This window comes from Scophthalmus maximus, chromosome 3 (assembly GCF_022379125.1).
Source record: "Scophthalmus maximus strain ysfricsl-2021 chromosome 3, ASM2237912v1, whole genome shotgun sequence".
Taxonomy (NCBI): Eukaryota; Metazoa; Chordata; class Actinopteri; order Pleuronectiformes; family Scophthalmidae; genus Scophthalmus; species Scophthalmus maximus.
The window spans coordinates 5,601,441-5,628,961 of NC_061517.1; the positions used below are offsets into that span (position 1 = coordinate 5,601,441).

The following is a 27,521-nucleotide window of genomic DNA, read 5'->3' on the forward strand; positions in this document are numbered from 1 at the left end:
GGTTTTCAGTCCATTAATATATTCATCATGGTTGTTCTATGCACAAAACATTGACTGATGGACAAGTCAGTTTCAGCTCCTGGAGGGCATCTAACCCCAGTGAGAGATGAATTAGAGCAGAGAATCACAGCCGCTGTTCCAAGGCACAGACCAGCTCATATATTTTCCGAATTAAAATGGCACAGTTTGCACGAATCTGTCATGTTATGTCCATATTTTAATTTCTGAGCATACAAATTGTGAAGATTTATAGAGTGAAGAAGTAACAGTGGAGGGAAAAAGTCAGGAAATGAAAGAAAAGCAGACTAAAATGTGGTTTTCTAAGGAACACAATGAACAGGCAAAGGAATTTAAGTACAAATAGCCAAAGAGGCAACTCCAAGACAGAGCGGAACGTAACGAAAATGATAAAAACATCAATGGACATACATAAAAGTAGCTGAGTTATATAGACTGAACAGCTGTTATGTAATGTCTAATCGAGTTAATGAAGAAGAGGATAAAGAGAAGAGGTCTCCTAATTTCAGTTTCACCTTTCTTTAAATTCCCCATTAGGTGTGACAGGAAGCTGGCAGGACCACTCTCTGGGCGTAACATCTGTTTCCCAGGCAGCAGCTCAACAAAACATGGCCTTGCACACCACCATCGCCATTCTCCCAACTCAGAATTACAGGGGCAAGAGAGCAAAAGAGAAAGAGTTAGAGTTAGAGAGAGAGAGAGAGAGAGAAAGAGAGATATTGTCAGCCATCACAGTGAGGCATATTTTGCTCAAGGCTACGTCTCTTTTTTTCTTCCTTCTTGTCTCTCTCCTCTTTCATTACTCAGCAGCAAGAAGCAAAAAAAAAAAAAGGTGTGATAGAGTGTACATCACACGAAACTCTTTTCCTCCTCTGCTAAAAGAAAAGCAGTTGTCCAGGCTTGAAGGTGCACCAGGTGAAGGAAACACGAGTACACATGAAAGGACAGTCTGTAACAAAGACAACAGAGGCAGTGGGATAGCTGAAAGCTCTCCAACCGCAAATAATTAATCAGCAGGATATTATAAAGAAAGTAGTTTGGTTCCAGGGTTGAGAAGAGATTTTCTTTCTCTCCATCACTGTAAAAATTTGCAGCAACTGCTCATTTCAACAGGACACTAACGGGAACGTTGTCACAATTTTGCGTGGTGAGTAATCTACAGTTACAGAATGTTTGCCCCTTAAATTAGAGGCCACGAACTGCCCAAATGTTAAGTTAAGCTAAATTACCAATGGATCTCTACCGCAGAATAGATTATATCTGCAGCTTTATGCAACCAGACTGACAACTAGAAGCTGATGGAATTACATAATTGTAGCCACAGGCATTAGTTTGATAATCCTCTCAAAACAAATCACTCTATGCGCTGCTCTTCATATGGTGCGATCACGTCATGGGGTCTGCCTAGTTTAGTTTATCAAAAGCTCAAGTTTTTTGCTCCATCAGTTTAGTTTTCAGCTCTCAGATGAACAGTTTGTCTTCATTAAAGTGGCGGATTTGGCATAACCAGAGTTATGTTTCTGAGCGGGAAACATAATTTATCACACGTATGCAACACAAGGACGGGAGCTGCAAACACACACTTCTGCCACAGCTTCACACGCTGTTACCGGGGATGTTGAGTTTTCAGGGCGGCTCTGTAGCATTTCTAATGTAAATAATTAGGTTTAAATTTTGCGGTGTATTCATTAATGTTCTGTAAGGTACATATGTTAAATACAATGTAAAACCCACAATTTAGCTCCTCAGAATTGTTCATCATGCACATAAAGCACAGTTATATTTAGAATATAATTTTTTCACTGCAAAGGTTACACAAATGGAGTTTGTTGTATTTTCCTTCATGAGGTTTGGCACTCGACCAAAACTTGTATAATAAATAGCCACACGGAAAGTACAGTACATACTGTATATACAAGTGTTCTCGGCAACCAGTTCAATCATCAAGCTCACAGACTGAAATTGAACATTTTTTTTCACTGCGTAAGCTTCATTTCTGTAATTTTCAGTTTGATGGATCACTAAGCAACAGGGAACAACAGAAATGGAAAATGGTAATAACTTAATTGAGACACTTGACGTAGATGTTGAATAGCTGTTCCCACCAGGTGTGTCCTTCATGTGTCTGGCTAGTGAAACATAGCACACCCAGGCGGTGTCACACACACACACACACACTGAATAACAGAAGTAATTTTGTCCACCCCCACCTTGTCTGTCATCCTAGTCTTTCAAGCCGGGGGTGTTTTCTTCATTGTGCACATGCTCACTCACTCACTCACTCGGGCTCACATGGCATGGAAACACCGTTCAGCCTAAAGGCTTTGTGGTTGCCTAGCTGCCCACCCACTCACCTGTACCCACCCAGCTTCACCTGTTTAGATGCTTGGGATCAAAATAGACCTGAAAGTAATTACATTATCATCGGGTAACGTCCGTTCCGTTTCGAAAGGCTGTTCATACTTGTAGAACAGTCACTATGGGCGGCGCAGTGAGGTTTTGACTGGATTTGGAGGTGTCAATCAATCCTGGTGCCCACTCACTTGTGGGACATACTTGCAAAAGCGAGTTGCGTGGCTAAGTCCTTCACCTGTTGAACAACACAGGGCTTAGGATCCTGCCTAAGCTTGATCTGCTGTGACCATCTTTGTCTCCATCTCAACTTTCCACTTTACAAAGACGTACAGTACAGTACAGCCGGCCCGTTGGGTCGTCCAGTCGCCTATCGAACCAATTATAGTAAACCTGAAACAAAGGAAGTCAGAAACATTAAATAACAGCTGCAAATGGGTTAACCGGAAGAAATTTTTTTTTATACCTTGTGTTGTCCCACCACATCTGAGGGCAAAAGACATATTGTCTTCAACCTGCATGCGTCACATGATTGAGTGATAACGCCTGCGGTAAAAGTTGGGCTAGTTTTGATTAATCACTATATGAGCTATGCTGCGTAAGGAAGAGCTTGAGCGAGAAGTTCAAGTCCTGTCTGTTTTCTCACCTCTGGCCAATCTCTGTGTAAAGTGGGCTTGCTTGGGGGATTGTCGTTTGCTTTTGTAAAGTGACAAAAACTGTGAGACCATGTCTCCTCAATCCCGGCACTCGAAGGCTGTGAGGTGGAGGGGTTTCAGACCTCAAATCTTTAGGCTTTTTATCGTCACATGAGAAAGAAAATAGAGTAAAAATCTTTAGCAGTTACAGAACAGGGCTAAAAAGACCAAGACATTTCAAAATGAGTTCTTAAAACCAGCAATAATCCTGACATGTTAATAATTGGTATAATTTATGTGGAGGTAGTGAAATGAAAAATTTCCATGGCAAGATGTGAGTTGTGCGAAAGTTTCTGCGAAGTGTGTCCAGCAGGACTGGTTGTTAAACACAACTGTTCATTGCCCTGATGGCTTGTGGAAAATGATGGAAGATGATGCAACTTTTCTCACTTTTTTCGAGACATAGTGACCTCTGTAGCGTGGACACTGTTGTATTGCGAAAGCTTAATAAGCTACATGTCATCTACATTGATCGTGAACATCACCAGCATCTGGCTCGGGGTGAATGAGCAATAACTCGGGTGATAATCTAGGCCTGTATGTGAACACATTTGTATTTAATTTTTCCTTGTTTTATATTGGTTATCTATCAACATCTTAACCCAAATTCCTTTTTTTCTCTCCCTATGTTTATTGCCCTCCTCAGCTCCTGGAGTATGTTGGCAAAGGAAAGAGCATCATGGACGTGGGTTTGGCCCAGGCTCGCCAGTCTCTGACCACCCGCTGCCACTATTATGAAGTAGAGATCGTTGATGCTGGGGAGAAGTGCTACATTGCCCTGGGTCTGGCAAGAAGGGTAAGCTTTCTAAGAAAAGAGCAACTTTTGACAACCTCACACGCACCTACACTCAACAGAGAGGCATGTCATTTTTTTTTCATTTGGCCCCTTTCCCCATGCAGTTTTCCACACTGTCATATATTAGGCAGTCTAGCTCAATGAGCCCAAGGGACGTGAAGTGCATAAATAAGCCTCCCATTGGCTAATTCTTACAGTTTGCGTTCTGATACTCTGGTCTCCATAGTTCAAGAAGTAGTTGAACTAACAACATACTAATGATGGAAAACTATGAGAAAAGTTTACCTAAATTGGGAATAAGCAGTCAGGTAATTAGCTTATTCAAATTGTCTCTCAGACTCGGTCGTGGGAATATTGGAAGATCAGCAGTGCTCCTTTCCTTTTAAAGGATTACCCACATAAATGTGGGCTCTGTCAGTGGTACACCCTTATATATAAGGTTGTTCTGGGTCTTCTGCCATACTAACTATCATACACTGTATATAAATATACTCACTTTGGTAGCGCCGGCGCCCCATGTACGGAGGCTTGGGGCCTCCTGCAGCAGCCACGGGTTTTTAGTACTGAACTCGGCCCTTTGCTGCGTGTCTTCCCCGCTCTCTCTATCCCTTTCACACTAACTGCTGTCCTACCAATAAAAGCTTAAAAATGATACCCCCCCCCAAAAAAAGGGACGACATGACAGCTCCCCAAAAGTGACGTCAAATAATCTGGATCGCACCCCAGCGTCTGGCTGCGGTATGGGTGGTAAACATTAGTTAGTGGAGGGGACATGGACCAAACAATAAAGTCAAACTAAACATTAAATAATTTTCACCCAAAGATGGTTTCTGTCATTTTAGGTTATGCTAATCCCACTGATGTATGTATCTTACATTTTTCTGGAAAGCTGGATTTAATTAGTTTTTTGTTGCTCAAAAAAAACTAAAACCACTGAGTGAAACGTTATGATTGACATCTGAGACTGACTCGCGATACCGCTGCTCCACTCAACAATCACTACTGCACTACTACTGAATCGGCCTCTAAATTATGTCAAAAGCATACGATTGCTCCCCCCGGATATGGAAGATATTTTGGCTTTATTTTTGTACAATGGGATGAAGTAGAGCTGCGTCATTGGTTTATTATATACAGTCTATGCTACCAATGTATGCAGAAAGGTACTGGTCAGCTCTGCATTCTCAGAACTTCTTTTTCCTTTTCTGTTTCAAATCCGTTCACGGACAGTGGAAAACACGGTTTTGTGTATTCTGGACCTGCGGCATGGAATACTCTGCAGAAGCTCAATTAATTAATTTCATTGAATGCTTTTCAATCCACAGTGATGGAAGTAGAAGCACTGATTTCTATTTCTGTTGAATTTTGTCTCATTTTGTGTTTTCTTTGTTCGACTTTGTGCTCATAATATGTAAAAGTGATCTCTTAGGACATTCCTGGTTAAAGAAAGTTTAAAAAATTCTTTCCTATTATCCATCAGCTTAACCATTCTCTTTGGATCTAATGGCCTGTTCTGGGTACATGAAACACTTCCAAGAGGAAAATACAATTAGAGAAATTTTAACACCTCTCATTTGGGCCCTCATTTCTTTTTCCAAAGAATGCACATACGGTTCCCATTTCAGCATTAGCGCCGCAGCTCTGCGAGCGACTATTACCATGCTGATCTTCTTTGAAGAATAAAACACGCAGACCTGTAGATGTTTTGGCACTGGCCTTAAATGATAAACAGCAAGAGATGCCAAGATAAAATTAAAACAAGGGTTAACATTTCAATACACCGGGGCAAGGATGTTAAGTATAAGCAGTTATAGTTTAAGATGTTGCACAAGTTACACCAGGACTGTTTTGAATCTGCCATACAAAGCTTATTAAGACAGGATTATACTTGTATAAACATCTGATATCTGATAGATGGATTCTCTCATGAAAACTATTTGCATTTCATTTTTACTTAATATTATTCTTCTGGCTCACTAACAATGTCTTTGACAGTAGAGTCCATGATTTGTGAGTTTTTTTACACCGTGTCAGTTTAGCCTCGAAAGTGTAGTGAATGTGAAATATTAGGTACTGCCAAAGCCAAGGCCTCCGCAGAGCTGCCAGCGCTGTCTCTCCCAGGTTCAAAACTCTGCTCCTTTTAATAACAAAAGTAAATGATGAAACTTGTACAGCATATTTCAAGGTCTCGGAGGCAGTTTATACAAAACAGAAACAGCGGGACACACAGGTCCTTGATTGACATGAAGACAAAGAGAGCTATAGATGCATGAGCATCTTCAGCAGTGCAGGAGAAATGCACTTGTTGGCTACATCCACATTATTACATATTAATTTTAAAAAGCAGCACTTAAGCTAGGTTTACACCCTGCATCCACACTACTCCGGCGTGTTTGAGCGCCTAAAACTGAGTCTTTTGGAAATGCTTTTGGCCCTGTTTCAGTTTGAAAATTCAAGGGTTGCGTCCTCTAAAATTTGACTTTAGTAAATGATGACGCTTCCTAATTGGGTCTTATCAGTCTTGTCGTATTCTTTTCTGATTTGTCACCTATCATGTGAGCTATGTGCTATCCACCAGCCCACCCTCTAACAAATAAAGTGTGATGTTTATTTTTCAAATGCAGATCATATATTTGTGTAAACAGGCTACCAATTTCTGTGGTGCAGGAGCATGTCTTTTTGTCGATACAATAACGTTTATTTTCTTAGCAGACATTGCGTCCTCTGTAAAACATTCAACATTTGAAATAACTGTAATGCCGTTACTTTTGTATTCCCTTGGAATGTGGAGGGAAGTAAGCAAGTCAACCTTAGCACAGATTTGCACCAGTCATCACTTTTTGTTCCAAGTTATTTCAAACTCTGCTGAGTCTTTGGCAGCTCCCGGACACTCAGTTCTGTGTTCATTTGGTATAATACGAAAGACGTGACAAGCTAGCAATAGCTCTCTCTCTCTTTATGTGTCTACTTGGGGTGACGACAATTGACCAGACTGTCAAAATCCACAGCAACACTTCGACCTGATACCTCAGCACTCACCATCACCATGCGTTTCGATCAAACACAGCGTAACAAATGTGCTGAGTCACTGAATAACATAGTGAGTGCACAGATCAGAGATGAGATGAACTATTAACTACCCCCCCCCCCCCCCCTCCGCCAGTTGACTTAATTAAGATAGAAAATGATTTAATTCATACTATCCCATAGAAGATATAAAATATAAAATTCTGATAGTGTTATGTCATATAAATAATGGTATGGAAGAATCTTTTCACAGTCATATGCAGAAGACTTGCACAGATGTACGTTTTAATTAATTGTAAGATACAACCATTTTTAGTACACGTCCATGCAGATATTGCAACAATCACCAACAGTACGAACAAATGTCTGCCCCCCCGAAGAAAACAGAAAAAAACAACTAGTTTTGAATTCCTGTTTTTGTTGTTTTTCAAAATAAAACAATGGTTACACTCAACTACCAGCAGCGAATGCCGTTCTCGTCGGTGTCGTCGGTTCAAGCAAAATCCCTGGCCTTATTTTCATCATCTGCAACTGAACAACAACTGCAACTGCAACATCTCCTTCCTGTTTACATGGTCACGTGATACGCATTTTCAGGTGTGTTCAAATGGACTGAGATAACTTCTAATACAGAGCTAATATGCTCAACAGGACGGAGATTGCGCGGACGCAGCCATAGAGACCCAATTAAAAATGTGTTACATTTAGACAGGTAGACGAGACTGTCTCCTGCAGAAGTTGGCCTAAGGGGAAAAAAAGAGGATTTTAAATGAGAGAACTATTGAGTACAAAGTGGATCCTGTAGTCAGGAACCGCAACAGACAGAAAGAGAGACATTAATAATATGGTCTGCAGGGAATTAATGAGTGGATCTGTGTTTGTATCCAGACCTGCTTTCTTGCCACAGGATGCTACGTGAAACAGACCGGCATGCAAACTTGTGACTGCTGTTGGGTAAACAGCCATTACCCAGGACCTTCAATTTGGTGCTTTATCACCTCTCCTGGACTCTAGTCTAATATCTTTATAATGAAACCCAGATGCAGAGCGAAAAAGTAGTGGAGCAAAAAGAAAGGACAGGGGAACTCTGAGGAGGTAATGGGACTGGAGTTATCACCATTCAGTTTCTTTCTCACCCATGGGATCTGTCTGTGTTTGTTTAATCGAAAATGATGTGCGCGCGCATGTACTCTTTTGAAGGATATTATACATCAGTAAATATAATAAATGTACTTCATATGTAGATTGTAATGGCATTTAAGGGCTCTAAAGTCAAACTACATTTGAAATCTATTGTTGTCAAGAAATCAGTACATATATAACCTTGGTGTTTGTTTTGATTTGTGTAATTAAAAACAGGGGGCAGACATTTGTTCATACTGTTGATATGTAAATATGAAAATTAAATCCCTGTAACACCCTTAGTTTTTTCATAAAGGTGATGAAAGAAATGCTGAATTAGAGATTGCAGTGAATTACAGAGGCGAGGCTGGACGAGGCGCCATGTCTTCGGCTATCTATTTGCTTCAGACATTCACGTACACCTCAGCATGAAATGTAATCACTTTACTGATCCCCAGACTTTTCTTGTAGTGCCAGCAAAGGGTCATATTTTCATATCTCCAGTGACTTGATTTATGGCTAAACACACTGCAAAACTAATGACTTTACCATCAGCTGCAGCTGTACTTTGTGTTTACTGCTAATTAAAAAAATTGTTAGCATGCCAACAAGCAAGCAGTAAGATGATGTGCCTGATAAACGAAGTTTGTCTGAGGCAGACAACGTGATAAGAATGAAGTCGTTCATGCCGACAACGCGATAAGAATGAAGTCGTTCATGCCGACAACGCGATAAGGATGAAGTCATGCTTGCGCATGCGTATTGTCACGTTTCTTCTAGAATTCTAAAGATGGCGGACAATCGGTGTTACATCCCAAGCATTTTCTACCATTTTCTACTTATTTTAATGATGCTACTTTTATCGGGTTAGGATGAGAGGTCAGTGTCTTTTCAGACTAAATTGAACATCAAGCGACAACGTTTTCTATGACCATATCAAAGTGAAAAATATATTTGTTTCCAAAACAAATAATCACTAAGTCTTTATTACGTCGACATAGGTACCTCACCTCTTTTGCTTTTCTCCCACTGTCAGAGGAAACGGAAATACGAATCTGTCTACAACCAATCACTTTGCGATCTCTTTATCGTGTTGAGGCCCAACAACACGGTTGCGACCATAGCTCTGATAAACATCACACCAGCTAAGCATCAGCATGCAGTGCTGTACAGCCTCAAAGAGCTGCTAGTGTTGTAGCAGACTATTCGTCTTGTTTATTGGAATTTTGTATTTCTTGACAAAATCCTAACGTTTCCAAAGGCTCAAGACAATAAAAATCAAATAAGGTAGTTTATGGTGGAAGTGAATTGTTGAAATCCCCCCAGCTACTGTTGCCCATTTCCTGTCCAATAGGGAAGTTGGAGGAATTTGTGCTTTTTGGGTATTATTTTTCAAGTAGGGCAAATATGTTTTTGTAGGTTTTCTAATCTCAGACCTGTTTTGACCCCACTCAGTTCCTAGACCTGACACGACCCCCTCGCTTTCTCTGTCATTCCTCTGAAGATAAAGGTCTTAATGAATGTACAGCATGCATATGCGTGGTATGTAGGCATGTTGTTTTTCATCCGGTACACACACCGTTGCTTGGCTGCGGGACAAAGAGAGATCTAGCCTTAGTTATGAGGAGGAAGAGTGTAGGGGTTAGGTGTGTGTGTGTGTGTGTGTGTGTGTGTGTGTGTGTGTGTGTGTGTGTGTGTGTGTGTGTGTGTGTGTGTGTGTGTGTGTGTGTGTGTGTGTGTGTGTGTGTGTGTGTGTGTGTGTGTGTGTGTGTGTGTGTGTGTGTGTGTGTGTGTGTGTGTGTGTGTGTGTGTGTGTTTGTGTTTTTTGGGGGTAGCAAGGTTGAAGATTGGGAGGTAGAAAAATAGAGGGAAGCTATTCACTATATGAAAAACACAGGAAAACCCTCATGTCCTGGGAAAAAAAAATCCTAAAGAAAAAAACATTAACTCTGTGGGGGCTTGGGGAAGTGAAGAAACAGGTAGGGGAGTAGGATGGACAATGAAAAGATGGATAGATAGGTGTCATAGTTGTGATTAGGAACATATGTGGTTTAGCAGCCATCAAGTGAGTGACTGGTTTGTCAGTGTATATGTATCTATACACACGATCAAGCCACACACACACACACAATATAACAGTATGCACACGTACACACTAAGAGAAACATGAGTGCTCTGGAGACTGGAATGGCAGCGTTTCCTCTGTCCTCGTTTGCCCCAGGACCAGGTCCTGGGAACAGCTCTCTTCCTCTTCCTCCTGTGATGCAGCAGTCCGGCCAGCCATTTTTTTCAGTGCTGCTCCTCTGGACATTTTTCATGCTAAGAGGTCAATTTAGTATGAAACAAAAGACGAGTCACTGTGCCAAGGCCTCTGATCTGGAAGCTGCAGAACAAGCAGCACCATCAGCACAGCAACAATGTACTCGGCCCTCCTCGGTATTGTTGGGGCCTTTTCTTGTTGACGTGTTTAGGGAATGTTTAATCTTCAGCAAGGTCGCCTCATGGAGCCAGAAGCACATGTTGCTAGGTTAAGATGCCCTGTGTTGTAGATTATATTCAGGCAGAGTCAGAGTTTTTATAGAGATAGACGAGGAGCCACTCTGTCTGTCAGATAATGACACTTGATTCTGAGAAGGTTAAATACATCGCTAAGACTGGGACAGGGAGGTTTTTGGGTGCGGATGCACTGACCACTCTGTGATCTGTGTAACAAACCAGGAATCTCCTCAATATTGAGCTCATGTAATAAATGCTTCTGCAACAATACATCTACGCTCTCCGTCTCCCTGGTTCAACATCAACTTCTTAATTTTTTTCGTTTTTTCATTCACTTCATCATACAGTACATGACATTAAATTGAACATCTTTGGGTTTTTGTATGTTGATTAGACAAAGTGAGACATATTAAGATGTCACCCATATAAAAAAATATGATTAGATAAAGATTTCCACTATTTTCTGATGGGTTATTTGAGAAAATATTCAGTAGATTGATCGACCATTATATTAATGTTTGTTGCAGCCCTACTCAAGATGGTCAGGGATCAGCCACAGTAATTCAATGTCAGGAAATAGGTAATGTAGAAAATAAAATGTTGTGCTAGAATTAATAAAAGGCTCTTTTTTTATTTAAAAAATGTCACTGATTCTGAAAGCCTCATGGTGTGTTTTGGACTGGTCCAGCCAACTTCTCCCCAATAAGTTCCAAGGCCATTGGACAGTACGACTGTCTGAAGCAAGTTCATTTTCGGGATGAGGGCATGAACCTCAGCTCCAGTCTTTTATTCAAAATTAACCCTAATCCTAACCCCCGAATCCTTCCTGCATTTGACTTGCAGATAGCACCTGACCAACAACCGTACAATATTCACTGAGGGCTATTCAAGGGCAAAGGTGTTGCTGGGGACACTTTTAAATATACTTTTATATATATGAGTACACTGCTGAGCTGCCACCCATTCAAGAACAGAACAAACTTGGTATTGTATCAGTTTTATCTGTTTGTGTAGCGAAAGCACTTGCATCCGTACAAAGTGATGGACATGCCCGAACACATAGATACACACAGACGGGCTGTTGTTTTCCCCTCTCCAGTCAGATCTGCAGCTAATGTCAGACGGTTGCTGTTATCGTGTGGGGAGCCAGAGGTTTTAGCCCGATGACACAAGGTTATACAAACAGACCTGCATTAGTTTCCTACACAATCTGCCCAACCCCTATAGGTGAGGTTGTGTAGGCAGGTACAAACAGAAACACCCTACTTTCCCTCGTTGCACACTGCACCTTCAGCGCACACACACAGTCACACACATCTGTGCTAATTCATGGGATAAGTCACATTTTTAGACGGCTCCGTGATATGCTGCAGTAGATGATGGTTGTCTGCTTCCACATGGGTTTCCTCTCGGCCCGCACCTTTCCTGCTCGGCATTCTCTCAGACGTGTTTACTCTGCCACAGTGTGGAAATGCAGGCTGCTCTGATGACACCGGTGTGGCAGATGTGGGATCTGATATTGCAGGGCCCTTGCTCTGCCAATGTTGTGGTGTGGATGCAACTTCAGTGTTGTTCTAAGAAGCAGCTTGCATTTCACTGATGGCGTCTGCAGGCCAGCTGGGGTATTGACCATGTCTTGAAAGTGTCTGTGAGAACGGACCAGCTGGTTCACACAGTGTTCTCCCTCCAAAATTAATTTCACCGTATGTTGATACTTGATAGAGAAGTGTAGGTGTAGCTAGTGGCGCTGCCACTGAGGGAAAAATCACAGCAGCTGTTTTAATTCCCAAACCACAGTAGGTTGGAATGTTTCTTTTATCAGATATAAGCTGTTCCAAGTCCCGCAGATCAAATCTTATTGCTATCTTATTTTTAGAATGACTGTCACGTTTGTTGCTTTTTTGGTACTTTGACACCCATGATTAATACAACTTGGCAAAGTGTATTTCTCTTCTACCTGGGTTGCTATTGAACAGCAAATTTGTATTGGCCCAAATAACTTGCAGGTATAGCAACTACAGGATGCCAAATTGTTTTGAAGAAAAAAAACAGTGCCGTTTATTGCCTGTCAACAGTTCGCTGATTCCTATCAATCCTAGAATCTGGTAAGATAGTCTGAGATGTGCACTTGATGACTGCATACATTATACTAGTGACTGAAGCCACTTGATCTATGCAGAAGACATGCACATAAAAACAGCATTGCACTTACACAGAGGCGTAGATCTAGCTAGTCCGAGTATGATAAAGAGACTATGATCAAATGGCTATTTTGTTTTCACGTAACCCCACTTGTTTGTATTTTAAAACAGAAAACAGAATCAGAGAAAGTGTTGTTAAAGCAACACTATGTAACTTTTACTGAGCAACATCATCACCCTCCGCAGCCACACGTGGTGACGGTTGGACTCTGTGTCCGAGTGATTAAGTGGATTTCGTGTTGACAAAAAAACTCCCAAAGCCTATCAATCTGTTGACTGGAGCCAGTGAACAGTGGAAATTCCTCATGATCCCCGGCTTCCTGAACAGGAAGTGCTGTGGCTTTTACAAATACTCCAATCTCATCAAATATCAAAAATATGATATTTTAAAAGTTTTCTCACTGAACATTGGAGATAAACTCTTGTTGTTAGTGACTTCGAAGTCTTTTTAACGGATGTACAGCTCAGTGTTCCTCTTGAACTTGCTGGGCCTGATTCTGGCAGTCTTAAGTTTAGTTACGCACTTCTCACAGGCATTAGGGGCGGAGTGGAAATCAAAATAGCACTGTTCTCTCGATTCCAAGTCAGTGTACCATCAAAATAATTTCGATGGTGCTATTTTAAAGGTAAAATCGTTGCGTAATGTTGCTATAATATTGGTTGCGTTTGCTTGAGTGAATAAACTTGAATGGTGCTAAATGAAGAGTCAGGGGATCACCATAGTTCACTCTGACCATGATCGCCTGCACCAAATGTCTTGTTAAGCTAATCAGCAGTCGTCAGGACATTTCAGTCAGAACCACATATCTCAACCTGCCGGTGGCACGTGAGTTAAAGGAGATGACGCAAGTCTGTAAGTTTAATCCTCTGGGGAGCATGAATGATCGAGTACAAGGTTTAAAGGCAATCCATTCAATCGTTTTTGAGATATTTCACTGTGGTCCAAAGTGGTTGCCCAATCGAACAACGATACGAAACAGGAAATTCTGTATTATTCAAATACTGTGATATAATGAAGCTGCATTCTCAGTTTGTAGAAATGGGACCACATATATTTAATGGATAGATCACACTGAGTAGATGTTTTGAATCAGAGATGATGGACACTACATTTACTATAAAGACGAAAACAGGCATTTAACAGTTGATCCATTTATCAGACACAAGTCTGCGGTTCACATTAAAGCGCCATAAATCCATCCCTAATTTTTCCTTCTTCTTTTTTTTTTTTTTTGCCGTTCCTAATGTTGTCTTATTTCAGCAAGTTCCTCCAAATCACTGATCAGATTCGAGTCTGTAGATCATCAATCAGGGACCAAACAAACGCAGACGTTCCTCTTCTCCTCGTGGAGATGAAGCCCACATGCCAGTCAGCCAGAGGAATCCTCGGGCTTGTGGTTGAGACGAGGGGAAAGAGGAGCAGACTTGGCGGATCAAGGGCTTTCGGGCTTGGAGCAGTAGCTACATTCCTCCATGTCTCTCTGTCTTCCTCTGCTGATGTCTCACTCTGTCCTTCTCCCGCTCTCTCGCTTCCCCCCCTTCCCCATCCTTCTCCATTTCCTCTTCCTCAGGCCCCAATGGGGTTGTCAGACATGATCGCTGATGTTTCACTGATGTCCTGGCCTCAAATGCTGCCTTGCTTGGCCTGCTGCTGTGTCCCCGTTACTCATTTTCGCTTCTCCGCGCAGGTGCTAATAGTAATCATTTAATTTGCCTTATTTTGCTTATGAGTAATGTTCTGCCTCTCTCAGTCACGTCATCAGTCATCAGTCATCAGTGGCTGTATGACATATTTTTTTTCTTTTCTTTTTGGACGTCATAGTGGTCATATGTCGGATTTATTTGACTTGAGAGAAGACGGAAATTTAAGGGCCTTTTGTTTTTCTTTTTTTTTGCCTGTTAGTTGCTACCTGAAAAGAAATGCAGCGGAGAGAGTTAACCTGCGAGATTGAATGTGAATAAGTAAGCATTTAGAAGTAGCTTACTGAGAGATGAAAGGGACGCATAATGCTATTTCCCTCCTGCTCGTCCTTCCTCTCTTGTTCATTATTGTGTTTCTACAGTAATTGAGGTGCAGCCCTAGAAGACAGATAAAAATCTCAGGTAATTACCTCTGAGTCATGCTCTGATCTTATCTGAAAGTTGGCCCACTAGTTATTTCTGTTGGCATCGTGAGACCTGGAGAAAGACATTCATGCTGCGCAGACAGATCAACATATCGGTAAGGAATGGAAAGGGGTCCTCGCATTTGTGGTAACGAGGATAAAGGAATACGACAACCTGACGTAAAGCTGCAGTGGTCATAATACAGAGGGAAACACTGCATCGAGTAGTATAGAGTTTCGATCGATGTCTTGGGATCATCATGTTCAACTGATTTGCGTTTAGAGGTCTGGATCTGTGAACTGACCGTTCGCTAAACCTCCAGTCATAGCTCAGAGAGTGTAATAGGCGCGGGAGGCCTGTCAAACTTTCAATTGATACACATGTTGAAGCAATGTGCATGGGTTGTAGTAAGAATGATATTTTGTATTTAAAGAGTTTGGAGGGTGGTGTCTTTGTTATTGCAAGAATAAACATGTAAGGAATGGATTAAAGAGCGATGAGTATTGTGTGTAGGGTGTGTGTCCTATACTGGCAGTAGGCAGGTATGATTTGAGTATGTACATTGATTACCGCGGAACAGAAAATTTTTCCTCCTATGACAGACTGTTACCTAGATGAATAACTATACCAACGTGCAGCCCCTCGTAGACATAAGTCTCCTAAATATGCCAGATCTTTTTTTTCATCAGGAACCATGAATTATTACCTTGGAACTGAGTGCAAATATAAAAAAAACATAATGTTAATCTACAAAGCTACTTTGTCCAGATCCATGCCAAAATGAAATGTGTTGTTCCTTGGCCCATGCCCATCCTTCCACCAAGTTGGAAATCTGTTCTGTAGTTTTTGTGTAATACTACTGACAAACATACAAACAAGCAAATCAACAAACAAACTAACATGCCATCCAACAAACCCACAACCAAACCAACAAGCAAACTAACAAGCAAACTAACTAACCAACAAGCCGACAGGCAAATCAATAAACCAACATGCAAACAAACCAACAAGCAAACCAGCAAACTAACAAACCAACCAACCAACAAGCAAACAGCCAACATGCAAACTAACAAACCGACAGGCAAACCAACATGCAAATCAATAAACCAACATGCAAACAAACCAACAAGCAAATCAATAAACCAACATGCAAACAAACCAACAAGCAAATCAATAAACCAACATGCAAACAAACCAACAAGCAAATCAACAAACCAACATGTAAACAAACAACGAACCAAAGACAGAGGTGAAAACATAACCTCCATGGTGGAGGTAATGATGAAGTAGCCAGGTGTACTTAAATGAGTATCCTCTCCCTCTATGCTCTACAGCTCCATTGTTGCTGCTTTGCTCCAAAACTATTAAAACCACCATTATTGTATATTAGTTCTCTCCCGCAGTGAAATGACCTGTTGTTGTTTTTGAATGAGCAAAAAAAACCTGCTGGCTCTTGTCCGTCTGAGTCACATAAAACCAATCACATCGAATGAATTGTGAAGTTGCATTTTGTGACCTGTGTATTTATTTGTGTCTGTGCAGGACTACCCCAGGAACAGGCACCCGGGTTGGAGCAGAGGATCAGTGGCCTACCATGCAGGTGAGATGTCAGCCCGATTCCCCTTTTCCGTCTTTTTGTCATTTAGTCCTTTCTCATTTTTCTCAGAAAGACTGGAATAACTCTTTAGTCCTATTTGAATGAAACACGTGAATATGATATACTCCCTCTCAAGCATCTATCCGCTGCCTGTAGATGCAAACATCACAGGGCACCGCCTCAGCTGGAAGTTAAGGTGCCAGCACAGACAGAGATGAAGGAGGCTCGCAGGCAGATGAAAAGGACAGAAGGCAGATAAAACAGATGGTGACAGCATCAGAAAAAGGAGAACGATCGTATCGCCATCCCTCTCTTTCTGTGGGAGTTTGGTGATCTAAATATCTCTCCAAGTGATGAACCAAAAAAAACAAGACAAAACCCCCCCTGAGTTTAGTCAAAGTTATCTTTATCTTGCTGTGCTTCCACACACACATTCAGTCTTGGTTGTTTGTGACCACAACAAGCCTGTGACCGTTATCTGCACGGGCATCTGCACAAAACCCCCACAGCTCCCATTCCAGGCCTCAGCACCCCTCGCTATCAGTGCTATAAGAGATTAGCTCCCGAAAGCTGCTGCCACGATATGAGCATAGCGGCAGCTACAGTAGGTAGGTGGTGACTATTACAACCTTACAAAGCTACAGTGAGTAGCCGAGTCTTTTATCTGACGATCGCTGTCACAGTCACGATCTTGTTAGTCCTTATCTGAGCAAAGCAGTTAGTAGCTTGCTGGCTTTTATCAACATTATCTCGGTCTGAAGGATCCCATTGTTAATCTTTCTTCCCGGGGATTTCAGCTGCTCTGACTTGGATTCACTCCACTGAAAAGTCATTTTCTGTCTATGTTTTCCCAACAGGAAACGTATTGGATTTTATTTGTGGAGGAAGGTTTAATATACTCTCTTCCAGTTGAACTCCAAATCTATCGAAACACACTTTCTTGTTCACTCTGCACATTCCATTCATGTTTCGAGTCGATGTTTATAGTCTTAAATCCCCGTAGCCCTTCGCTTTTTCTTATACTTGGTATACATTGATAATAATAACAGTTGATGCTGTGTGTCCTGCCGGGGTCTGTGGACGATGCCTCATTGCTGAGTGACAGACGAGACCAAGTCATTCTCAGAGGCTCACCATGCCAGTCCCAGAGGTCTAGCGCTGCGGTCCGTCTGGTTTGGCTGCTGCGCGCTGGACGCCCACAGAAATGTGCACGCCCCAGCACAGCTCCCATTAATCTTATTTGTTAGAGACTAAAATGATGCATGTGGTTTTCCACGCTGTGCGTATGAGGTTTGCCTTCCCATGCTTGGGTAAAGGTGCAGGCTCTGATCCAGCTACTTCAAATCAACAGCCAGGGCCTTCTCTTCGTACACTGTCCCCCCCCCTCGCCGCTCCATCCGAGGTTTTTTAACCGAACAGCTGCGGCGCTCCAAGGACTGCATGCAGACGCTCTTTGGCAGGATGACAAAAACTTAATGTATACACCGTATTACATACACAAGGCCATACAACCACAGCATAAATTGCTTTAAGAACGAACGACTTTAGCGTTGTCACTTTGGTTTTCCTGTTCGGTGCGAGCCAAGAATGCTGCAAAGAGGCGCTTCTACGACACGTGGTACCTCTGTTTATTAACATTTATGGTTAGTTGTTGTTTTTTTTCACTTCAGTATCTAAAAGAAAGAAAATTTGCTAGGGTATTCTTGGCGAGTCTTAGCTTCATATAAACTGTTGAGACTAATGTTATACTATTTTCAAACCCCATGATGATTCTTAGAAGGAGTTTATCACTACTATTCAGGAGCACTGTGGCTTTAGATGGTTTTTGAATTATATTATTCAGCCTGGAGGCAAATACATAAATTATATAATGATTTTGGTTATTTATACTTTGCATGTACAGCTTAAACTACTGAGCTCTATTTCTGTCACCTTAATTCATGGCGCCTTGTTTTGGGCACGCGACCAGTGTTGACCTGGATCACATGTGATGTATATTGCCGACTTTTAACGTTGTTATTTTACTCCAGATTTATTCCAGTTATATATACAGATCCCTGCCAACCATGTCGCTGCTCCTTTGTATAGCTTGTATAGTTTGAGAGTTCTTTGGCCTGTTTGTATAGGGAGCTGGCCCAGTGTGGACCTCCATCCTATGTTTTGGCTCACGTTGGCTCTGCAAGTTAATGGTGCGTGGGGCACTGTGGGCCCCTGTGGGCCCTATCAGGAGCAAACAGCCATCCAACCATTGAGTGCTCCTCAGCAAGCCTCATTAACCCTCCAAACCCCCCATCAGTGAATCACACGTGGTATGACTCAACACCCGCAGCTGAAGGTTGTGCCCTACCACCGCAGCCGCCGCCATCCGTCCCTCAGCACCAGCCCAACCCCAGATAATAGGGCTCAGTCTAACTTCTGTGCTGTACTGTATCGGCGACGGGGTCTAATCTGATTCCAGCTCAGGTTCTGCAAAAACAATTGTTCAGTAGCAACATGTTGTGATGATATCATCATCTTACCTAATGGGACAAAAATGGATTTGGATGATTTTGTCTCTGTGACACTTAAAGGCACAAATAAAATTCAACGAAATGCACTTTACAGAAAGATGAAATGCGAATGAACCCAGAACATGAGTGTCCCTACTGCGGATGTCACTTTCCCAAAAAATGAATCTGGGCTGCACCTAGTGATCATTTTCATAATTCATTAATATAAACCTTTTTGCAATAAATTGATTTTTATTTGCTTAAGAAAATAGTGAAATTGCTCATTTCAGTAGTCCGCACAAACTGTCCAAAATCAAACTTATCACTAAAGCAACTCTTCACACTGGAGAAGCTGGAGCCAGAGACCTTTTGGTATATTTGCATGACAAAATTACTTTGATGATCAACTGATAATCAAAATCCTTGATAATTGATTTTCTGTTGATCAACTAATTGATTACTCCGTACACGTCTGTATAAAAGCCTGTTAAGTGTTCAACCTACCTCATAACATCTACTTTATAAATAAAACAACCAGAATTTCAGCTCACAGCTGTTTTCAGCTTTTAGTCATCTGCTAATTATTTAGTCAATCGATCACTTTGTCTGAAAAAAAGTTTCCAACCTACTGTCCAAAAACGCAAAGATATTCAGTTAATTATAAGATAAAAAGAAAGAAAAGCAGTAAATCCTTTAATCGGAGAAACTGGAACTGGAAAATGTTTGGAAAAAGTAACTTTAAATCATTAATCTAATAACAATGTAATCGCAGCAGTTTTCTGGCAAACAACTAATCGTTCCGGCTCTAAAGCCAACTCAGTGTTTTATCTCTCAGCCTCGAGCCTGTACAAAAGACCGTAACTTTGCCAGCACCATATACCTGTAGAGTATGTAGTGCCTCATTGTGCACCACTTCATCAGGGCCAACCGAAGACCATTTAAATGTACCGTTCATGTACTTAATAGCTTGGGCCTCACTTGCAAATGGCCCAGGAAGTGCAGTATATACTGTATATAATATATCCACAGCTCAACACATCGCACTTGCAAATGGAATTTATAGTAAATTCTCAGGGAACATGTGCAAATCTCACGTGTGTGCGGGGGTGTGGAATCGTGGAAGAATAAATAATATTGTGTTTTAATTTTTCATGTTTTAGGAGTGTGTGAAGTCATTGTTCCCTGGGCAGGGAAGCCCAGTCTTTTCCAGACCAACTCTCATGTTACGAGAAAACCTGTTTTCTTATTCCCAGCTGGTCTCGGTCCTGAGCCAGGTTCTCTTCGCTGCTCCTGCCCTCTCCCCCTGTGGGCCTGGCTCCAGACCCGAAGATCAGATCCAGCTTTCACCCTCTTGACGAACCTTAAATCCATCACCTGGTGGTGGTGGTGGTGGCGGTCACGAGTCACTGTTTTTCTTACCCGCAACAGCCTCGCTCCAATCGGCTTGACTTTTGCATTAACGCCATCACCAGGTTCCTGCTCCATCACGCGCCTCCGAGCCAAAACCCCGGTCAACACCTGTAGGCTAATTTTAAACTCTCGAGTCTCCAACACAAATTTTAACATTTTCCACCACATCCTAGCTCCAAATGGAGCCTGCTTCCCGTATATCGATTTCCACCCATTTTAGTACCAAAGCACACTTAAAAAAGCAACAGAAGATATTATTGTGTGCTCAGAAACAAAAATAGCCGCACACAGCTGCCTGCCAAGATGAATTCTGCTCAGACTGACTTTTAGTTTTTTTATATAACAAGATTATTCAAATGTTACAATGTTAGTTTTACGACTATTTTATTGTCTATTAATAATTTATTTATTTCTTCCAAACAACTGGTTGAACCTTCAAAGGGGCAGTGCACCGATTTTATACATGAAGTTTAGTTTATTTGCAATGAAGAGTGAAAAAATTGGAATCATTGATATCATTCAACCTTTCCAAAATGTTCCAGCAGTATACAGTATTAGCAGCTGATAAATAACTGGGAGCCGCCAATCGCAACCATACTGTTTCCTTCCACACGGTGGTTGCAGTGCTGCACTTAAACTGTGATTTTCCATCTAATGGTACCTTCACGTTTTTAACATGTCTTTATCTTCATTTTGTCCGTTTTTATGTGACGCACTCCGTGCATGGAATATTTTTTTTGTAAAGCCCTTTGAGCTGCTTCTACGAACATCATAAGAAATTAAACATCAAACGTTAACAAATAAATTAACAACAAATTTAAAACTTGAGCGCAAATACCAACTTCAATCCCCGTTTGCGGTCACCTACTGTTCTCGTCTAAAGCGCTGTCATCACTGTCATGGCCTCTCAAAGTGGCCAAGACAGTACTGGACAAAGTTATTATTATATAAATGTGCACTTTTTTTTTTTAGGTCTGCAATGAAACGGACACCGTAGGTACTTTCAAATACCCCGGGATACCGTTTAACCGTTTTACCGCTAACCACCCAACTCTAATGAAAAAACTTGTGCGGCTCTGCAGGGAGCGTTTGAAAAAGTGAGCCAGAATTCAGGAGGAAGTGGTATCAAGTCTATAGAACTTGACCTGCACTAGTGAATAAAAGTCCAGATATGAAGGCATCTGATGTGTCTTGTGAGTCTCCTAAATTTATGTAAGTACAATAATTGATTGTTTGAATGCTTCTTTTCTACTGTCACAAAACAGTGAAAAATGCCTGTAACAAGTTTCCGAAGCTCATGGTGATGTCTTCAGACTCTTTTTTGTTTGTTTTTTGTCTGATTAGCGGGTCCAAAACCCAAAGTTATTTATTTCACAGTGAAATCTCAAGTGGATGAAAGCAGCCTCATGTCTGAGAGGCTGCAGACAGAGAACGTTTGGTTTAATGAATGACTTCAATTGATTATAAATCTTGCTGGTGTTTCATTTATTTTCATTTTGGTAGACTAACTTTCAGTTCAAATGTGGTTATGTATTGATTCAACAGGACTCTCATTAAAGAAAAAAAATTGTAAAACACAGAACAAAACAGCAGACATCTCTTAAGTAAAAGTGAGTGTAAAGAAAAAAAAAAGGAAAACTAAAAGGGTATTAAATCATTTTTGTCTTTAAGCATTTGATGGCAGTGTGGGTCAGTTAATCCATCAATACACTCTGAATAGAAACCCACAGGGGCTCGTTGCTGTAGTGAACATCCCGTCCACCAGGCTTTTCCTGCTTTCGCTGTTCCAGTCAACTAGCTCCATCCCCAGGCTCAAACCTGGACTTCCACAACGCAGCTCACTTCCAGCGCCCGTGTGTCCGTGTCACCGTCCAAAGGCCCCGGCTCGGCTATTCTTAGCCGCGCTGCGCCGGTGCCGCCGTGGCTCCACTGTTTGCCTGGTGTGTGGTGTTGTGACAAGGGCCCGCATGGGAGCCGTAATGATACAGTGTCTCCGTCTCCCTCCCGGTGCTCAGATAGAGATTGTTTAAACAGTATCCTGAGCCGGGGACGGGTCCCATGACAACTCCATAAATATTTACCAGCAGCAGCCACGCCGCTTCGCTTGAGGAGAGCTCGTCTGCAGGCTACCTCTGCAATGTTTTTCTTTTGCCCTTTTTTTTCTCCCCTATTGTTGTCTCTCGCAACTGTAGTGTGTGTTGTTTTGATGATTTCCTTTGGATGTTGTCGATGTCTCTCTCTTTTTCTTTTTTCCTTGGGGGCGAGAAGTGTTTTTGACTAGGCCTGCTTTCACCTTTGCACACCATCCACTGACTGGAATGTCAGGATGTCCTGTATGTTAGTGCTGCAGTGCAGGTACACAGGTTGCACACTGTGGTAAACAAACGAATAGTCTTGCAAATTGATTTCAGCAATGCGAAAAGATTTTAAAAGCGTCGACTCAGTCTCCTCAAAAAAAAAAGGTCTTAAAGGTTTTAAGGAATCTTAAACTTGTTCTCGCGCCTGCTGAAGGCAGTAAGGTTGGTTGTAAAATGTGTTTGTATGTTGTTCCATGCTTATAAACTGAACGTGGGACTGTTGTGTCGGTGGATCGTGCTGCAGGAGGCTGTTCGATCCTTTCTATGGAGATTTAAGTCGGCACCGGCAGGGATCTGGTTCACAAAAGTGATTTGGGAAAATTACTTCCACGCAGGTCGCAGTTAGTGCCAACGTCCTGTTTAAGAGATGCTCATGCATCCCAAGTACAGTTTTCTTTTTTTGATTAGTTAAACATGTCAAAATCCCACCTGGAAGAAAATGGTCACATGCCTCTGGTTAACTAGACTACAGCAGCTCATTGCTTTATCAATGGACAATGACTGAATTAATAGTTAATTTAAAAAAAGGAATTTAATCATTTTTATGACACTTGCTGTACCTGTTCCAGGTCACATTAATTTCAACTCATTGTGTTATTAGCATTTATTGTTATATACTGTAGGAAAGTACTGAAAGATGTAGCAAAAGATGATTGGGAAACAGGTTTTAAATTGCAGTCTGACGAATTCTTGCAGAAACTTCGCTCGCAGGTTAGCACACAGAGTTGTATTGTTAAGTACTGAATTTACTCAAAACTTTTTCACTCTTCCGCTCTGACAGATGACGGAAAGATCTTCCACGGCAGCGGCGTTGGCGACGCGTTTGGTCCCCGCTGCTTCAAAGGCGACATCATGGGCTGCGGCATCATGTTCCCACTCGACTACATCCCGGACGGAGAAGGTGAGGGCGGTGGGTTCAGGTGGTAGAATTACACTGTCACTCATTAAGGCGGTTGACGTTGTTCGTGGGAGGTTTCGCTCCTCTAACCCTAATTACCGTGGTTTAGCATAAGACGGTTGCAGCAACAATCGGTCTTAACAGAGGTTCATTGTGTTGCATGTGGGAAAGAAACTGGATATCAACCAAGGTCCCCCGCACGGAAAACTGAGCAGTCACTTAAAGGTGAAATTCTTATTCCCCCCCCCCCAATCCTTTCCATGAGAGACAATTATAAACTCTCCTGCTCTCGTGTGGTTTCATTACCTCAGTTTCTTATTACCAAACATGCAACAACAATCCAGAAGTACTGTTGTATTCAAATTTACAGACGACACAAGGCAGAAACTAATTTAACCTTGTAAGGGCCCACGAACGATACTAAACCTCTTGTTTTCTGGAATTAATGAGAAAAAAAAGAAGTTCTTGCTGTCGTAACTCTGCACCGAATGACCCGGGCCTGGTATTTTATCAGCTACTAAACCTGCGGCCCGCTCTGCTCGCATATGAATGCCTTCTCTCAAATGCGCTGCGCTCTGTTTTTTTGTCCTCAGATGACACTGACGACTGGGATCGGCCGGATGTCCGTCCGGGTCATGCAGGCGTCCAGAACGTCCTGTACCTCAATGACGAGGAGGAGGAGGAGGAGGAGGAGGAGGAAGACGGGGAAGAGGTAGAGCAGGGACAGGAGGGAAGGAAGGTCACGGTGAGCAACACTAGCACAGCTGTGTTAACCGATGCTACACGTACATTTGCATGTTAGAGTGTCAGTTTCATGGCCACATTTTTTATATGCATTTACTTATTTAAACTGTAATTAACTCCTGATGAAAACTTTTTTTTCGCTGCATAATTCCTCCACAAGCTACTGCCGCAAGTCACTAACTCTGGTGCACATTGGTTTGTATCAGAGCAGACGGAGATGACAATGGAGGTCAACAGTGTGTCCTGGGAGTAGTTTATTACATCGTGAGTTGAGTGGTGAAATCCGGTTAGTGAGTCTGTGATTTCCTGGGAAGTAGAGCTGAGTTCACGTCATTGTTCAGGCCGTAGTTTCTCACAGCTGCCACATCTCCCACTTGCCAAAAAAAGGGCAACAGACACGTCAACAAAAATGTGGCAGAAAGACTGCAAAGCCATCGTTGTTGCAGTAAATTCTAATTTTAATACTAATTTTAACACTTCTAAAGCAAAATCAGTAAATATTTCCTCACGGCTGTCGGCCAAAAAATCAGTGTTTTCGTCTCAGCCCTGGCTCCGTAAATCAAAAACAAATCAAATTGGCTCGGGTCGCACCAACAACACTGCAGGTTGTAAAAAGACGTGGTGCTGCAACTCAGTGCTTTTGGCCTAGTGGTTAGCGAGTCGGTCTCCCATACCCGAGGTCGCGCTGTAAAAACACAACAACAACAAAGAGAGAAACAAGCTTTCTCCAAAATCGCTTACTGCCCCTTTAATTGGGCAAATTTCGAAGATGTAATATTGTTATACTGAACAAATGGTAACATTAGTGGATTAAATGAATGTGACTTCTCGTCCTAAACCTTCCGGGTTAATCACGTGAATGCAGTAGAGGCAACCAGATTAGCCAGGGAGAGATTGTGAAGAGCAAGAATTTAGAAGATATAAATATAGTACATATCCATACAGGGATATGGCGTATGGAGATGCAGTATTACAAACATTCCACTTTGACGTCACACGCAGACACATCCTTGTACAACTCTGTCGCTGATTATACTTGTGCATCAGTCCCAAAGTCTGATATTTTGCGCATGTAAAAAAAAAATTCTTGCAAGCACATAAATTATAATTTTATAGAGAAATTATTAGCGCACAAAGGATGATTTAATTCACTCCTTCACTGCATTTCATGGTGCATTACCGCCATCTGCAGATCAGCGGAATATCTTTACACGCACGTACTCGTGTGTGTGTGCGTGCGTGTGTGCCCGAGAACAACCGAACAGAGACCCACCTGTGAAAACATTATGGCTTACTGGTGTTCCAAAACTCCACTGGGTACCTTTAACATATATTAAATCTTCTTTTTTTTTGGCAACTCTACCTGGAGAGAGCCAGCGCACGGCAGGATTACAGCAATTATTTCACATGACTTATAAGAGCAGAAACCTCAGAGACTTGAATCATAATGAATACTTTCATATTCTGGTGTAACACGGCTCCTGTGGGAGCCATTACTGGGAATCTAAATATACCACACTTACAGTACAGCCCAATCTCACCGCACCTTGCTGTAACGTACAGCACTGTGAAACGGGTTTTAGGTACTTTCGATTTTTGGGTTCTTGGCCATACCGCAAAAAGGGATAATCCGATTGGTTGTTCAGCAGCACGACAGTGACCGTGAACATACAGCCAGAAGCAAAGACTGTTTATCAAAAAGAACTCCAGGTCCGGAAAGTGAAGCCGGTGCGAAAGTGCCTGAAGCCTGCATTCTCTTGAATGACCAGCAGGGGGCGATTCCACTGGCTGCAAAAAGAAGTCTGTTTCTATAGAAGTCTATGATAAAATGACTTCTCATGTTACTGTTACTGTTCAGTAACAGTAAATCGTCTCCTTGCTTTTTAGTCAAACCGGCCGCTCGCAAACCAACGGGTGACGTCGTGGCGGGTCGTGACTTGAGCCAGAGTCGTTCAGAAACATCTTCGGAGAGGAGAACAAACAACTACTCACCCTGTAATCATCAAATGTTCAAACTGTCGTATGTCGTGCTTTTTAAGTTATAATACTAACTTGTCCGCAATAAAATGACTAAAAACTATTAGACCTATGTTATGTATGGTGTTGACACCTTAACCCCGAGATGGGCCGTTGTCGTCGGCTCACTGACGCGCTGCGGGAGGTGGAAGGTGTCCTACTTGAGGACTTCATACTGCACCCCTGCAGCTGCCAGCAGCTCCCGTTGACGTGTCAGGTTCGGCCGACGCCAGATGCGGCCCTGTTTTTTTGTCTGAACGACACCTGGCGGCAGGAAATTAAAACATTTAAAACGTCTTAATCATGGCGGGTGTCACATGCCGGGGCCGATTTTCCCGTGCAGTTGTGCGTGAGCAGAGGTCGGGGGGTGGGGTTCCCTGAGCGAATGTGCGAGCCAACGCGCGATTGGGGTGGGTGAGAATAGAAAAAAGGGCCGAATGATAATCCAGGGATTTGTCCATATTTATCCAGCAGGACACATTACCCTCAGTGCACCGCTCCACAACATTGCAGAGGCCTCCATGGGCACGGCTGCATGTGGGTGTGAGGGTGATAGGGGGGGGCGGCTGTGTGTGTGTGTGTGTGTGTGTGTGTGTGTGTGTGTGTGTGTGTGTGTGTGTGTGTGTGTGTGTGTGTGTGTGTGTGTGTGTGTGTGTGTGTGTGTGTGTGTGTGTGTGTGTGTGTGTGTGTGTGTGTGTGTGTGAGCCACAGCGCACACACTGTGCTGCCACGCTGCCCGTGTTGTTCTAACGTAGGAAGCCGGCTGCAGTCTCACTTACCCCCTCACCTGTAATTGAATAGCGGCTGAGCCGTTCTTTTTACAGTGGGTGGCGCAGTTAATGTTTGATCTGTGACTCAGCCTGATTTATTGGAGACACACACTTGGCAGTACTTCGCTTGTTGTTTTTACCGTGTCAGTATTTGTTTTCATACTTGGAGAGAAGCCCTCGGCATTAGCATTGAAACGCCTGTCGATGTTCTCTCGAGAAGCAGCTGGATAATGTTTGATCACTTGCTGATTTAGAAAAGACACGTTCCGTAAACACTGACTTTCTCCCCCCCACAAGACAGACATCACACTGTCACCTATTTATTTAAGAATATCCTAACTGCACTTAATCCCCGTCTACAACTGGAACACCAAGTACTTTCGAACAAAGTTTGGATAAGTACCAGCAGTCTGTCTTGACTAATTGT

The 27,521-nt window shown here is 42.3% G+C and overlaps 1 protein-coding gene across 2 annotated transcripts in view; it reads left to right on the forward strand.

The window, feature by feature from the left end:
- Positions 1 to 27,521, forward strand: part of spryd3 (SPRY domain containing 3) — a 57,641-nt gene that overhangs the window by 26,445 nt on the left and 3,675 nt on the right. For both annotated transcript variants that reach the window (XM_035645320.2, XM_047330700.1), the window contains exons 7-10: positions 3,712 to 3,861; positions 16,356 to 16,413; positions 23,448 to 23,567; positions 24,158 to 24,309. In XM_035645320.2, the coding sequence (XP_035501213.1) occupies positions 3,712 to 3,861; positions 16,356 to 16,413; positions 23,448 to 23,567; positions 24,158 to 24,309 (480 nt within the window). The remainder of the gene's footprint in view (positions 1 to 3,711; positions 3,862 to 16,355; positions 16,414 to 23,447; positions 23,568 to 24,157; positions 24,310 to 27,521) is intronic.